The sequence below is a fragment of the Frankliniella occidentalis genome, unplaced genomic scaffold, assembly GCF_000697945.3.
Source record: "Frankliniella occidentalis isolate FOCC.00 unplaced genomic scaffold, Focc_3.1 Scaffold21, whole genome shotgun sequence".
NCBI classification, from domain to species: Eukaryota; Metazoa; Arthropoda; class Insecta; order Thysanoptera; family Thripidae; genus Frankliniella; species Frankliniella occidentalis.
Window position 1 is genome coordinate 1834341 of NW_026267151.1, and position 13575 is coordinate 1847915.

The following is a 13575-nucleotide window of genomic DNA, read 5'->3' on the forward strand; positions in this document are numbered from 1 at the left end:
ATGCTCAGGCGGAGGTCCATTGCGACCGACCTGCAGGTTTACAACGACCAGGTGCGTGGCGGCGCAGAGGCGCGCTCTACATACCGAGTGCTTCCGGCGGGCGGAGCGGCGGCGTCTCGAGGACGCGGGGGCGCCGGTCCAAAGCTCGCGCCCACGGCGCCCGCGTGGTGGCGGAAGGGAAGCCTCTCTGCGACACGGCTGATGTACTATTTTCGGGGCGCGGCCCGCCTGGCCCTGTCGCCCCTGGCCCGCCGGGGGCACGCCGATGACGCCGTGGCGGCGTTTGCTGTGGCGAGTGGAAGGGGTAGCGGAGCATCAGCAGCGGTGTAGATAAGGAGCGCGGCGACGACACTCTGCCGTCAAGTCGCTGGCAGCTGCGGGGCGGGGCGGGGCGGGGCGGGCGGGGGCGCTGCCGTGGTGCGGCCGTGGCGGGCGCAGTGCGGGCCGGCGGGCCGGCGTGAGCGCAGAGACCGTTGGCGCCATGCGTGTTTCCCAGCAAGCCAATGGCGTGAGTGGACGGATTACTTCGTGGATGCATGTCGTATACGTGTGTGTGTGTGTGTGTGTATGTGTGTGTGTGTGCGTGTTCGTGTGTGTGTGTGTATGCGTGTGCGTGTGGGAGTGCAGGATATGTGAGAGTTTGGTAGGGGTGGGGAGAGTGTGTCTGCGCCGAGGAGGGGTGGTCCCGTTAGGACTTGGGCTGCGAACAAGCTTCGTGTTTCTTTTACATTAAATACCCTACTGATTGCATAACAACGGACGTCTCTTCAGGGAAAACCACCCTGAATGTTTGCTTGCCCGCTGGGGGCGGCAACGATGTTATCTCGAGCATTTGGCGCCGGCTGCACCCGTCCTGTTCCCCGCTCCAGTCTAGGGGGTGTGTTTCTAGACACCTCGGTGTGCTGACGCCAGCTGACGCGTTCCGTCACGGACGAGGGTGTCGCCGGCCGGGGGACTCGCGGGGCGCGGCAGTGCGGATGGACTCTGTTGCCGCCCGTGTCCCCCGCGACATTTGGTGCCCCGCGATGCGCCCGCCCGATAGACTGCCCCCTTGCCCGGCCCGCTGCCACGGCTCTGCCCTGCTCTGGCCTGGCCTCTTGTTTTTCTCGCCCGATTAATGGCAAGGAGGAGGCCTTCTGGGAGGCTGCGTGCATGTGGCGGTCGGACGAGGAGGAGGTTAGTCGTGCGATGCCACATTCCCAGCGACGGTGCGCATTGAGGCATGGCCAATTTGCTTTGCTCGTGGCAGTACTTGCGGCTCATCAGCATGCACCAATACTTTCCTCAAACCTGTCTCTCTATCGCTTCGCGAAATTTATCTCTACCCGATTCCTTGCCACAATGTCGAGAAAATGTTGTGAACGCAGCGAGCTGATGACAGCCGCATGTTCGATGGGAGAGTCTATACCAGCAGCGGTTGGGGCCGTACCGCCTGCTTATCTCGGACGCCTTCTGATTGGCATGTGCTTGCGTATCACTATGCGACGTCTAGGCCGCTCTACTATGCGCGCCTCATGAATGGGCCCCCTAGCGCCCGGCCCGCGCCGCCCCGCCGGTCGCCCCTGTGCTTTGATTGGGTTGGGCCTTGCTAACTATGTAGCGGGTCGCCGCCCCGCCCAGGTGCTCTGCTGCTGCTCCTGCAGGCGGGGCGTTCACTTTATCAGCTCTCCTTGTCAGTCAGTCAGTCGGGCCGGTCGAGTCACACGTGCGTGTTGCTGCGCGCGGCACTAAGTCCGCCTCGCCCTGCCATGGTGAAGCTCCTGGTGCGTCTGTGGTGACTGCGGAGGCGTTATTTGGACCGAGTCTGGTGAACGAGCACTCGCGTCAACCCCTATTTATTGGAAGAGGTTGAAGGAGGCGTCCGTGTGCCGTGCAGCGTGCTACGCGGGCTCACTCTTGGCGGGGAGGTGATCGGGATGACGTTACTGGAACCTGGTGAACATGGCGAGCGTCACCAGGTTGCGCCACGGGCGCGGGGGGAGGGGGACAGGCCTGATGGCGGCATGAGCCTCCTGGACTGCTGCTCCTCGGTGAGTCACGTTCCTGTAAAATCAGCGATCCGACCGAGTGGTGGTGGTGAGGTGTCATAGATGAAGGGATAGCACATTTCAGAAAGTATTAGAGCACGAGGCTCGGCTGGAAGTCGCTTTCGTGGCAGGCGTCATGTTGTCCGTTTTTTGTCGGTTTATTGCTGATTTGCCGTGGTATCCGGTTCGGTGATTTAGTCCCTTCACCGTTCCGACAGCAGCTGCTGGAGCTATCGATCGCCATGATTAGTTCTCTCGCCGTGTCTCTTTGAGACACATTCCCATCCCTTGGGCAGGGCCGGGCAGGGCGTGCCGGTCTTTAGGCGAGAGATACCGATCGCGTACGCCGGTCACGTCCGCGCCGAGTGTCGTCGCCCTCGCCGCCAATGAGTTACGACGACAGAGTGTAATTGATTGTGCGGCTGCCCGATGGGGCGCTGTTTGAGTGTGCAAAACGCAAAGTGCATTTTGCGGTCACACTCTCTGCCCTGCGGTTTACGCGCTTTGCTGCGGGCTCTCGTGTGCAGCTGCTGGGCGATGCTCGTATATACAAAACGGGCGCGCCACAAACTCGCGATCGCATTTCTCTCGTCAGAGCAGAGCCTTTTAGAAGAGCGGAATGCCGTTTGTGTTGTTTTGGTGGAGTGTGGGCCGATCTTTCTACGACTCACCTACCTACCACCTCGTCATGGTGACATAACGCGTCCGAGCCAGCGGTGAGGTGGCACACGTGCTGGAGGAGCACTGATGGCATGCGCAGAATGCGGAATGGCGGGGTATATGCATACGCGTCTCTTAGTTTTATATTTATCATCTCCCTTTCTTTGAGCTGTTCTGGCGGTCTGCAATAACAGTGTACTACGCCACATAGCCCGGATCGGAAGAAAAACAAAACTGGAAGCTGGGAAGGCGCCTGCGGTGTCCCACTGTCCCACACTGCGCGGGTGGCCTCGGGGAGGGTTTGTGGGTTCCTCCCAAACTTCCATTTTTCTTCTTCTTACTTGCGATCGGGAATCCCCTAGATCGATCTAGCGGAGTACCGCGGATTCCTGGATGCAGTTCCCAGTTGCGGTCCCACCCGCCCCAACCCCTCTCCCCGCCTTCAGTTACAACGGAATCGAATTTCAATTTTCAGTCACAACACGTATCGTAACATTCTTAGAACCGCTAAAGGGTGTGTTGTGTGTGGATATGCGCTGTACGCACCGTGTGTCGGAATGTGTGGCAATTTACATAAAAAATGTTGTTTCTAAAATCAGAATTTTGAATAACTTTTTAGCATGTTTTTTTTCTGATTGGCTGACATGTGATCGGGGTGTGCGCCTCATTCATAACCCCGCATTGCTCGCCGGCGACCGGTTTCGCTCGGCGCGCTGAGCCGCCGCCGCTCAGCCTCCCCAGATCGGCCAACAGTGATATTCCCATGGAGTTGTCTTTATTCGCTCCGCTTGGTGCGGAATGGTATTCAGTTTGACTTTGCTTTTATGTAGTATTTCTCTTTTTGCACCTGCCGAGTTTCTTGTCGTGTGTCGGGACGCAGCAGAGCCGCGCGAGCGGCAGGCAGCGGCATGAGATCTCGTAATTCGAGCTCGTGAAATTGAAGAACCAGTCCCCGTCGCTCTCATGAGACGGGACGGACGGAGTCATTTTTGCCGAATGAGATTTTACTTTAACGTTTGGGGTTGCTCGGGGCCGAGGGATTTAATTAATTCCACCCCGTATCATGAATGAGGTCTGCGTCAGCCATGCCGCGTTTCTACCATCATATCTGGTCATTACTACTTTTCATCTTGGCCAGCCGATCTTCTTTTTTTTTCTGTCGAATTTACCCGATTTTTTCCGTCCACTTGCGTAACGCACACATCTTGGGGCCGCCGAAGAGATTCACCTCTCATTTCCGCTCGTCGTCACGGCCGTCCCTCGGCAGCGAGCGGAGCGGAAGTGCTGGCGGTCGAGCGGCCGGGAGGCCACCTCGGGGGGGACGGACGGGACGGGACAGGCCGGACACCTGCCGATCGCAGGAACTCATTACGGACACGGGAGCCCTATCGATGAACGCAAAGCGCCGGGAAACGGGCACCAAGGAGACGACCAGAGGAGGGCGCCTAATTTGTAGCCATTTTCACCGAGCTTGTAAATCACTGTCGAGCTCAAAGAGTTCAACCTCTGTCTCTTAACGGATCGACCGTTTATTTATTTATGCCAGCATGTATTTGGATCAAAAACCACAAGACGGGGCAAGTTATGTTGTTATTCCAGCAAAACACACTTGCCTACCGCACTGGGAAGATAAATGCAATGTGGCTTTGCAAATGGGAAATGTGCAACTTGACACGTTTCTCGCACACGCCCACTGCTGCAAACTCCCGTCAGCTCTTGTAAACACGTCTTAATAGGCCGCTGTTTCACTTTTAATGACGCGCACGTTATAATTACTGGGTACTCGCGCCGGCTGTGCACGCGTTCTTCGCAGGTGTCGGTGTCAGTAACGTGTAAATCTATATATTTACGGTCAGTCCGTGTGTGTGTTTTCATTGTTTTTTTGTTCTTTCCTTCTCTGTAAAATACATGATCAGGGTATGGATGGAACTGCTATCTCTGTTCTTGTTCGCGATAGGGTACATCCCTGCAGTCAATCCCGTAGCTGCGTAACGATACGGGTGGCGGGGATCGTCCGCCTCTTTGCGTGATCTACTTACCGCACCCTCCACGCGCTGCAGCCCTCCTGGGTCAGCACCACCATCAGGGCCCGGCTCGGCCAGCCAGCCTCGTCAGCGGTTTGCCTGCGGGGCTGAGCTCGGCACGAGCCCCCCGGCGGTGCCCCGGCCTCCCGGCCTCCCGCGCCCGCACGCAGTCAGTGCGCAGTTAGCGACCTATAGCGCCACTAGCTCCTCTACCCTCGTGGTATTTGTGCGTGCGCTCGAGTGCAGAGGTGGTCCCGCGGGGTTGCGCCATGTTGTGCATGTGCTATGACCTCATCTGCTCGTGCTTCAGCAAGGTGCGCGAGAAGGTAAATGCATTGCGAGCGGTGCGGTGGTGTATGGTACATCAGGCGTGTGGTTGGGCTGTGCCGCGGCACAGGCGTGCGTGCGGGTTGCCTACTCGAGGATGGCAGGCGGTCTCACCACCCCGGCGGCACCTGGTCGCACCAAAAGAAGAACAAGAACGCGGGGCAAAAATGCATTGATTGCGCCCGTACCAGGGTCACTTGGTCTTCGAGTTGGCTTGGAGGTTTTTACGAGCTTTTAAATTTCTGTTAGCACGCTATTGGTGCGTTATTTATGCCAGCCACCGTCTTTATATAACCTCATTTGGACCAGTCCTTCGTGTTTTGACCTCCGGCCCGGCTCTAGGTTGTTAACCGGTCCCACTGCCCACTCCCCCTCCTCTTATCCCCCTCTCCCGGTCACTGCCTCATTCCTCCAACTCACCGTCTATTCCTCAACTGCCCCTAAAAACTGTTCAATTTTCAAACTAGGTTTGTGAAAGAGCTTTGCGTGTGTCTTGGCAGGATTCGTTGCGACCTTTTGAGCCGATTGCAATAACTGTGGGTTTCATAAAACACGGCCTGTGCCTATTAGCCAATAGTATGACTCTTACCAAAAGGTATGGTGGATCTTAAGAGTCTTTGAACGTAAACCACAGCCGCAAATTGTCAACTAACCACAGCACTAGTCGCCAAGACACGTCATATGTCTTTTACACCCCCCCCCCCTAAAGTGGCCATTTCCGTGTCGGGAGGCAGAATATATCTTCGGTCTGTTCCCTTCATCTCAAAGATCTGTTCGACCTCCGGTCATTTTGAATTCATTCGCGACCCTGACTATGCCTGGCTCCTCCACTCCGGTTCAGCTTACTGTCGGCTCGGCTTCGGCTCGGCTCGGCTCGACTCGGCTCAACTCGGCTCGGCTCTGCCTGCAGGACCCCACGGTCACTTATGTAACGCATGGCGTACGGCCAGGCGTTGGCTGCCCGGACGCCGTGCTCCAGCAGGCCAGGCTCCAGCAGTATTCCGGAGAGTCCTGTCCTGAGCGCTCCCCGTCCTTTGGGCCGAGGCTGCTCCTGCTGCTTTTGTGAGCCCCCTCCACTCTCCCCCCCCCTCCTTTTTTCCGACCGGCCCCGACCTAACCGCCTCACTTCCACGTGACTGACAGGGGAATAGATATAACGCCCCTGCCGCACTTACCTCTGACTCTTCACATTTCATTCACATGAACTGGTGGCCGTGAGCGATTTTATTTCCTGGCCCTTGTGGAAGTATATGTCGCCCGAGGACTTCCCCCTTCCCTCCCTACTCCCCCGGCCCCGGCCTCAAGATGCGGTCCAGGCGCGGGCGGCTGCGCCTCATGGGCCCCATGATGAGGCGCTCGATGGACGACTCCCTAGATTGGCGAGATAACGCGCCAGTTTCGCCTTTGATCGTGGAGCCCTCGCCGTTTGACTGCTTTGTAAGGAGGGTCTACACATCGAGGCTTTCATGCGTAGCCGAGGCGGCGATTTCTGATTTCTCTTCCGTTTTCAAATTTAGGGGGGGGGGTGCCTCACAACCGTTATCTGTGTGGTGGAGATTCGATCTGGAACCGTGTTATTGTCTCTGCACTGACCCCGGCCTCGCTAACTTTACCCCCTTTCTGTTGTCTGCAGGCGCAGATGTCTGGCGAGAAGCGCGAGCACCTGTACAAGATCCTGGTGATCGGCGAGCTCGGCACGGGGAAGACTTCAATCATCAAGCGATATGTGCACCAGTTCTTCTCGCAGCACTACCGGGCCACCATCGGCGTCGACTTCGCGCTCAAGGTGCTCAACTGGGACCCGGCCACCATCATTCGCCTGCAGCTGTGGGACATAGCAGGTGAGTGGTTGGGGGTGATGAGCTGGCGGCAACCCTACGTTGTCCCAACAAGTTTTTTTAGGGTGGTACTTACTTATAACTTGTCTCCCTCATTTACAAAGGGTCTCCTAACTGAAAATTCCTCACACAGGTCAGGAGCGTTTCGGCAACATGACCCGCGTCTACTACAAGGAGGCTGTGGGCGCATTCATCGTGTTCGACGTTACCCGGGCGTCCACTTTCGACGCTGTGGTGAAGTGGAAACAAGACCTGGACTCCAAGGTGCAGATGGCGGATGGCTCACCCATCCCCTGCGTGCTCCTGGCCAACAAGGTGAGGCTCGCACCCGTCACGTTAACTCTGCATTCGGGGGGTGGGGGGGGAGGGTAAAATAATGAACAAAGAAGCTAATTACGACGCCAAGAAAGCAGCAGCGCCATGATTTGATTACACTAAAATCTCTCTTGTCTTGCAGTGTGACCAGCAGAAGGAGGGTCTGGTAAACAACCCACCAAAAATGGACGAGTACTGCAAGGAGAAAGGTTTCACTGGCTGGTTTGAGACTTCAGCCAAAGAGAACGTCAACATCGAGGAGGCTGCTCGAGCGTTGGTGTCTAAGGTAAGTTCTTTTTTTGTGGAAAATCTGACTGGATAAACTGTGCCTAATCGACAAATTGTCTTGGAAATCGTCGATATGGAATGTAATCACGGTTTCTTCATCTGTGGGAGCGCCTGTGAGGTAGGCCGTTCTGTCACACCTGCAAGCATGATGGTGTGCCTACATCCACCAGACATACACCAGACAGGCGCTCAGGCTCAGGCGATTTCGTGGGGCATTTCTAAGGAAACTGCTCCAGAACAATTAATTAATTAATTAACCATGTTTTCTTGTATTTCAGATCCTTCTCAATGACAAGTTGCTGCACGGAAACGACACAAAAGACCCGACAAAAATAGCGTTAGACCCCAATGGCAAAGCAAACGGAGAACCGCCCAACGGCAAATCGTGTGCGTGCTGACAAGCCCCAAGCCATGGGAACTAATCTAAGTCATTTTCAAAGTCATGATAATTTTTTCAGCAAATATCTTACCACTGTCAGTCACATTACTTGGTTGACGTGTTGGTTAAAATTTTTGCTATATATGCTTTACTTTTCACGAAAATAGATCATCTCAAAACAGAGGCTTTACAGTGGTAAATCTTATTGACAAAACCAAAGCAAGCAATACAAAACTATGTACCAATCTTTTGCCAGAAGTCCTGTGAGAGCGTGAAAAGAATGTGCATTTTGATTCATGTTGAAGTACACTTGTGGTTGAGTGTTTGTAAAATAAGTAGGTGCTTTTTGTGTCAAATTATTTTATTTGTACCATGCAATTTTCTAATATCAATCTGAGTGAATTGGAGTATTCTTTGTGTAACTCATATAATTATTCTCTCAATATGTGATTGTACTGTACTTTTAACAATTGTTACGTGACTACCTGCCTTCCCTTCATGCATCCAATCGCTTTTTATACCTAGAATCTATGGACATTCAAACTTTAGTGATTTTTAGTAGCATTGAAATTTTTTATAAACCACATTACTTGAAATGTTGAAAGTTTCAGTAATTCTCAAGTTCAGTGTATGCTATCATGACCCTCTTTAGATTACTCTTTTAGAAGGAATTGTTTAAAAATTGTCTATTTTATAGTGAAAGAAGACTGTAAAAAATGAATTGAACTTCATGTTTGTGTGTATAGGCTCTCCATTCCATATGAGTTAGTTGTACATTGTGCCATGAAATCCTCTCCATTGTGCCATCTTTTCCTGAATAATCATGTTATAATAATATTATGTGGTATTTCCCTGTGATAAGTTATCTTAACATTCTCTCACAAAACTTAACCTTTATTATTATAATAGATAGTTTTTTTCATAGCAAAGTGATTTTTTTATAGAGAGAAATTGCTCCTATTTTTCAGCACATGTGTTTTGGCCCCTAATTTATCTTGTGTATCATTTTGAGAATGTACAAGACTAACAGATTTAATTGTAGGGTTTTAGCCTGCTTTGATTTTGTTGTTTGTGTTTTTTAATCTAAAGAAATCTACACTATAAAACTCCTTTTCAGCGGAAATATTCGTACACATTTTAAAAACCTGTATCGAACAACAAAAATGTGCAGTTTGCTTGTACATAGTGTCTTATCTTCACACATTCTTATGTACAGTGCATTGAACAAATTTATTTAAGCTTTGTAGAAGTAAATTTGGAGTATTATTTTTTAAAATATTTCTATTGACGTTTTTAATCTCCACCCATTTTAATTATCCAGATCATTATTTAATTCTGTCTGTTCTTTATGAAATACCCAAGTTCATTGCAGATAAGCAGAGTAGGATTATTGCATTGTAATTCCAAAGGGCTGCTGACATGTATAATTATTATAAACGTTGTATCATATTTCAAAAGAATAAATGTTCATTTTTTAAGTTGATTGTACTATATATCATTGCTTATACGTAAGTGATATTTCTATACATTGCGCAAATATCATACCACTGAAGATGCATCACATGTTAACAAAAACTGTGCCTTCTTAAATGAACACCGAAACATTCAAATGGATTTTGCTGAGCCCTGCAAAGACTGTGCGCAGTGGGAGAGTGTTACGCTCTATTTCAGTTGTTGTCTTATCACATTTCTTTTAGAGATCATGTAGTTCCTAAAGTGCATATGTTACATTTGGAGTGAAGCCACTTGCTCAGCAGTACCCCTCACAAACATGTACTGGCAGTGGGGGCCCCGACTGATCCCCGAAGAGAGTTCCGGCGCTGAGCCCAGGGAGGCCGAGGTTGCCGTCGGCCATGGTGGATGCTGAAGTCTTCCTGGAGCCGGGGCTCGGCCGGTCCGCCGGTGTCCTCAGGGTGACGCCGCTCGCCGTCTGAACCCGATGGCTGTGAGACGCGCGGGAGGACTCCGTATCTGGACAGTTCCAAGTCTGGAGTCAGTGTTCCCGGTGAGTTAGGCTGGACCCGAGCTGGTGCAGGCGCCGGGGTTGGAGGCGCTGCATGCCCACCTCGCCTCCAGCCCCTTGCCCAGACCAGCACCCTGCAGGCCCGGGGACATGGGGGCGGAGGAGACATGGAGATGGAGTAGCACCTCGAATGACACGCCCACAAGCAACGCATGCGGTACAGTATAAGACTCTACTTTTGTCACAGGGGGTGAGTTGCCACTCCATGTCCCCCTCAACGTCGACGTAGCCCCCGCACCCCCCGGAAGACCTTGCTCTGGAGAGACAGATACGTGCAGCGCCCGGAGGCGACTCACCCGCGGAGGGCCTGCGCGTGCTGAGCACGGCGTCGCACACGGCGAGGCGGCGAGCCAGCCGGGCCAGCACCTGGCGGTACTTGGGTATGGTGAGCGTGTACAGCACGGGGTTGATGGCCGAGTTGATGGGCACGAGGAAGACCACCACCCACGCGTACAGCTCAGCTGCAGGGTGTGCGTGCAGGAGGGAAGTTTGAGCGAATCCGAGAAAACTTGAGCGTAACAGTCTTAGGGCATTCCCTTACTGACCCGAGATGTGGACGTGCGCCAAGGCGAGGACCTTCATGACGGCAATCGGCGCCCAGCAGCAGGCATCCGTCAACACGATGAAGAAGAAGCGCTTGGCCACGTCCACGTCACCGACCGCCAGCGGAGTAGCGCGCCGGGTGCGCACGATGCTGAGGAACATGCCCAGGTACAGCAACGCCACTAGAAGAAGGCTGCAGCAGATTCCATGTAGATAAATTCATAACCGCCCCCCCCCCTCTTTTCCACACTCACGAACCCTTTGGGCCAAGCGACTCCGCTCATATCATTCATAATTAGTTGGGATGACTCGATTTAATGAGGGGCGCCGGTGTGTCTGACAGCCGACTGCCCCAGGAAAACAAAAATTATGTGTTGGGTATGTCTTGATTGCCATACTCTACAAGGCGACAGGCACAAGGCCCATCACACTCGCATGCCATGAAGAGGCAAACACCCTTTATTAACGTTCAATGTTCAGGCGAACCGACCAGTATGGACAACGTGCGTTTTGCGCAGCGAGAGCCGGCGCCCAGCACTGCACAAGCCCTTTCCCTCTCGTTTTACAGTAGTCATGACCTTTGACGAGTGAAAGAATAAGCTTATTGCGCTGCGAGAGACCATTTCTTTTGCGGTTAATAAGGAAAACAATACGTTTCTTTCGTTTTTAAATGCTGTACACTGAAATTATCAGAGCGCCTGCCATCTAGCGGCAATCTGACGAAGCTTAGTGTGGCGGGAAAATGGTGGGAGAAGGGGTGGGGGGAGCGCGCGACGTTTTGACTTGCCTCGCGCCGTTGACGCAGAGGAAGATGAAGGTGGAGTACTGCCAGCCGGTGAGGTAAGGGTCGTCGATGTGCAACGGGAAACACATGCCGTTGGCGCCATAGAAGCGAGTGCTGGAGCGCCAGTGTACGGCCACTGCGGGAAAAGAACAGACGTTTCTGTGTTAAGTGCACTCGACGCAGAGGTGACGCCCCTTGCTGCACCCCGATGGACCTGCCTGGGAGCACCGCCAGGATGACGCACGAGACCCATATGGCGGCGACTGCTCTGGCGGAGGACCTGAAGGACATAAGGTTGCGTCCGAGCGGGTCGGCTATGAGCAGGAACCGATCCAGGGACATGAAGACCAGGGTCATGACGGACACCTGCCGAAGGTCATCAGCATAACGGATTCACGAAACAGGCGCGTTAAATGAATTTGGTAGCTGTTGCGATTAAATACCTCAGAAGAGACCATGGACAGGACGCCGGCCAACGTGCACGCCCAGGATGTCATCCATGCGTGGGCATAGCTGTTGTACTGGCCGCGCATGACCTCGTCGGCCGAGGCGATGACCACGAGGTACACTCCCATGAGGAGGTCGGCGGCGGCCAGGCTGCGGATGACGAGGCTCAGCACGCGGTTGTCGTCGTTGAGGGCCGCCCTCCCGGACATGACGAGCACGTTGGCGCCCAGGGTGAAGCCCGCCACCAGCCACACCGTCAGCCGCAGGGGCAGCGCGTGGAGCAGGTGCTCCATGGAGGACACACCTTAACAGAGGAGGGGACGAGTCCGCACGCGTTGCTCTCACTCATAAAACTCACGGTCGAACACAAAAAAAGTGCGTGACCGTTGTCACTCTCTTATACGATTACGTGTTCTTCTTTCACATTTTGACCGGCGGAATGTCAAAGACGTTACTCACCATCGTTGTTTGGCTTGCAGCGTGGCACGTGTGGGACGAACGAGCAATAGTAGTAAAATTTGAAGTATCTGAAAAAAGCAATGTTTAACCGCCCAGAAAGGAAACATTAGTCAACAACAGTCATGCATACCAGGTGGCTGATTCACGTGGCGCACTTCTGTAGTTATGCTGTACCGCACGCACGAGTGCGGGCGGGTTGCCTACTCACTCGGCTCGTAAGGCGCCGTGGACAGGGGCGATAGGCAAGCCCGCCCGCACTCGTGCATGCGGTACAGTATACCTACAGAAGTGCTCGGCGTGAATCAGCCTCCTGGTATAATCAAGTTGAACCTGGTCCAGGGGCTTATTAGTGGCTAGCCGACCGGGGGAGGGGAGGGGGGAGCAAGTTGCCACATACAGCAAGGGGTTCGTAGCTCACATTGCCTACCTTTCAGTTCTACGGGCGGCTGTCTAGGACCGACATGAAGAGGGCGTGGTCCTCGCCCCCCCCCCCCCCTTTCCCTTAATAAGCGCCTGACCCGGTCGAACAACAACCGAACTTTTTAAGTCATTCCCTCTCATACGTACACGTTGGATAGTTTCGGTAACACCGAAAACATATCCACGTCGATGTTTCCGATGTCGATATCTTGCAGGCCACTGTTAAAATTGCAAATAAACTGTCTTAAAAATTTGTATTCCCCTATCTCCTCCTGCTTCTCACGGTATAAAATACAAATACTCACAGGGATGTCAGGTTTTGCAGTGGGAGGAATAGATGCCCTGGGATGTGGATTGGATTTCCACCGAGGTCCCTGCGAGCAAATTTGAGAAATTACCAATGGGCATTTAGTGACTCAACTCCTCAACCCTGAAGCTGATTTAGGCTGTCTCTGGGGAAAAGGAGGGGGGGGGGGGTACTTACAGTTTAGTAAGCGAGCCAAGGGACTCGAAAATGTGATCAGGCAGTATGCTCAGCTTGTTGTTCGCCAACCGCCTGCATTAAGAGAAATGAGTTTTATTTCGTCTGCCGTCCAAAACTGTTCAATGCCAAAACATTTTCAAAGTTTCAAAGGCTCTTACAATTCTTTCAGTTCCAGCAATTTCTCAAACGCAGCGGGGTGAATACTTCTGACGTCATTACTGCTGAGTTCTCTGGCAGTAAATCAGAGAAAAACAGTAGAGAAAACAACGTCGCGAACATGCCACGCCCAGTAAGAAGCGCCCGGACAACAGCAGATGGTAGATACTTACAAGAGGGTCAATCTACTCAGCCTAGCGAAAGTCATTTCCTCGATACGAGACACCGCGTTGTTAGTCAAGTTGCTGGTTTAATGAAGGGACATAGTTTAAAAGAAGTTGGGCGCCATATAACAATGCACTCTGATGCAAAAACACAACTTACAGTTCATGGAGAGAGGTCATGAGAGGAAACTCTTCGTTCTGCATGAGTCGTAACTTGTTGTTGGTAATACTCCTAAA

At 52.8% G+C, this 13575-nt stretch overlaps 2 protein-coding genes and 1 non-coding gene across 30 annotated transcripts in view; 1 reads left to right on the forward strand and 2 right to left on the reverse strand.

The window, feature by feature from the left end:
- Positions 1-13575, forward strand: part of LOC113210492 (ras-related protein Rab-32) — an 88212-nt gene that overhangs the window by 48846 nt on the left and 25791 nt on the right. For 6 of the 27 annotated variants that reach the window (XM_026428514.2, XM_026428520.2, XM_052264838.1 and 3 more), the window contains 4 exons: positions 6672-6879; positions 7010-7191; positions 7334-7477; positions 7758-9336. The exons of 8 other annotated variants lie outside the window; for them this stretch is intronic. In XM_026428514.2, coding sequence (XP_026284299.1) covers positions 6672-6879; positions 7010-7191; positions 7334-7477; positions 7758-7877 — 654 coding nt within the window. In that variant the 3' untranslated portion in view covers positions 7878-9336. Of the gene's footprint in view, positions 1-391; positions 509-1137; positions 1177-1634; positions 1764-1806; positions 2031-4883; positions 5038-6328; positions 6476-6671; positions 6880-7009; positions 7192-7333; positions 7478-7757; positions 9337-13575 lie in introns of those variants that run through there. 13 more of the 27 variants (XM_026428518.2, XM_052264842.1, XM_026428519.2 and 10 more) reach the window with 13 other exon arrangements.
- The window catches only part of LOC113210484 (relaxin receptor 2-like), a 26663-nt gene continuing 22209 nt past the window's right edge, over positions 9122-13575 (reverse strand). Inside the window, exons 7-19 of one of the 2 annotated variants that reach the window (XM_052264824.1) lie at positions 13499-13570; positions 13348-13419; positions 13177-13248; positions 13019-13090; positions 12840-12908; positions 12682-12753; positions 12115-12182; positions 11652-11959; positions 11427-11574; positions 11212-11344; positions 10427-10617; positions 10178-10342; positions 9122-9845 (exon numbers count right to left, since the gene is read on the reverse strand). In XM_052264824.1, the coding sequence (XP_052120784.1) occupies positions 9622-9845; positions 10178-10342; positions 10427-10617; positions 11212-11344; positions 11427-11574; positions 11652-11959; positions 12115-12182; positions 12682-12753; positions 12840-12908; positions 13019-13090; positions 13177-13248; positions 13348-13419; positions 13499-13570 (1666 nt within the window). In that variant the 3' untranslated portion in view covers positions 9122-9621. The remainder of the gene's footprint in view (positions 9846-10177; positions 10343-10426; positions 10618-11211; positions 11345-11426; positions 11575-11651; positions 11960-12114; positions 12183-12681; positions 12754-12839; positions 12909-13018; positions 13091-13176; positions 13249-13347; positions 13420-13498; positions 13571-13575) is intronic. The other variant, XM_052264825.1, reaches the window with a different exon arrangement.
- On the reverse strand, positions 10745-10887 carry LOC113210497 (U11 spliceosomal RNA). Its single transcript, XR_003303638.2, has one exon. It is a non-coding gene; the product is annotated as a U11 spliceosomal RNA (small nuclear RNA).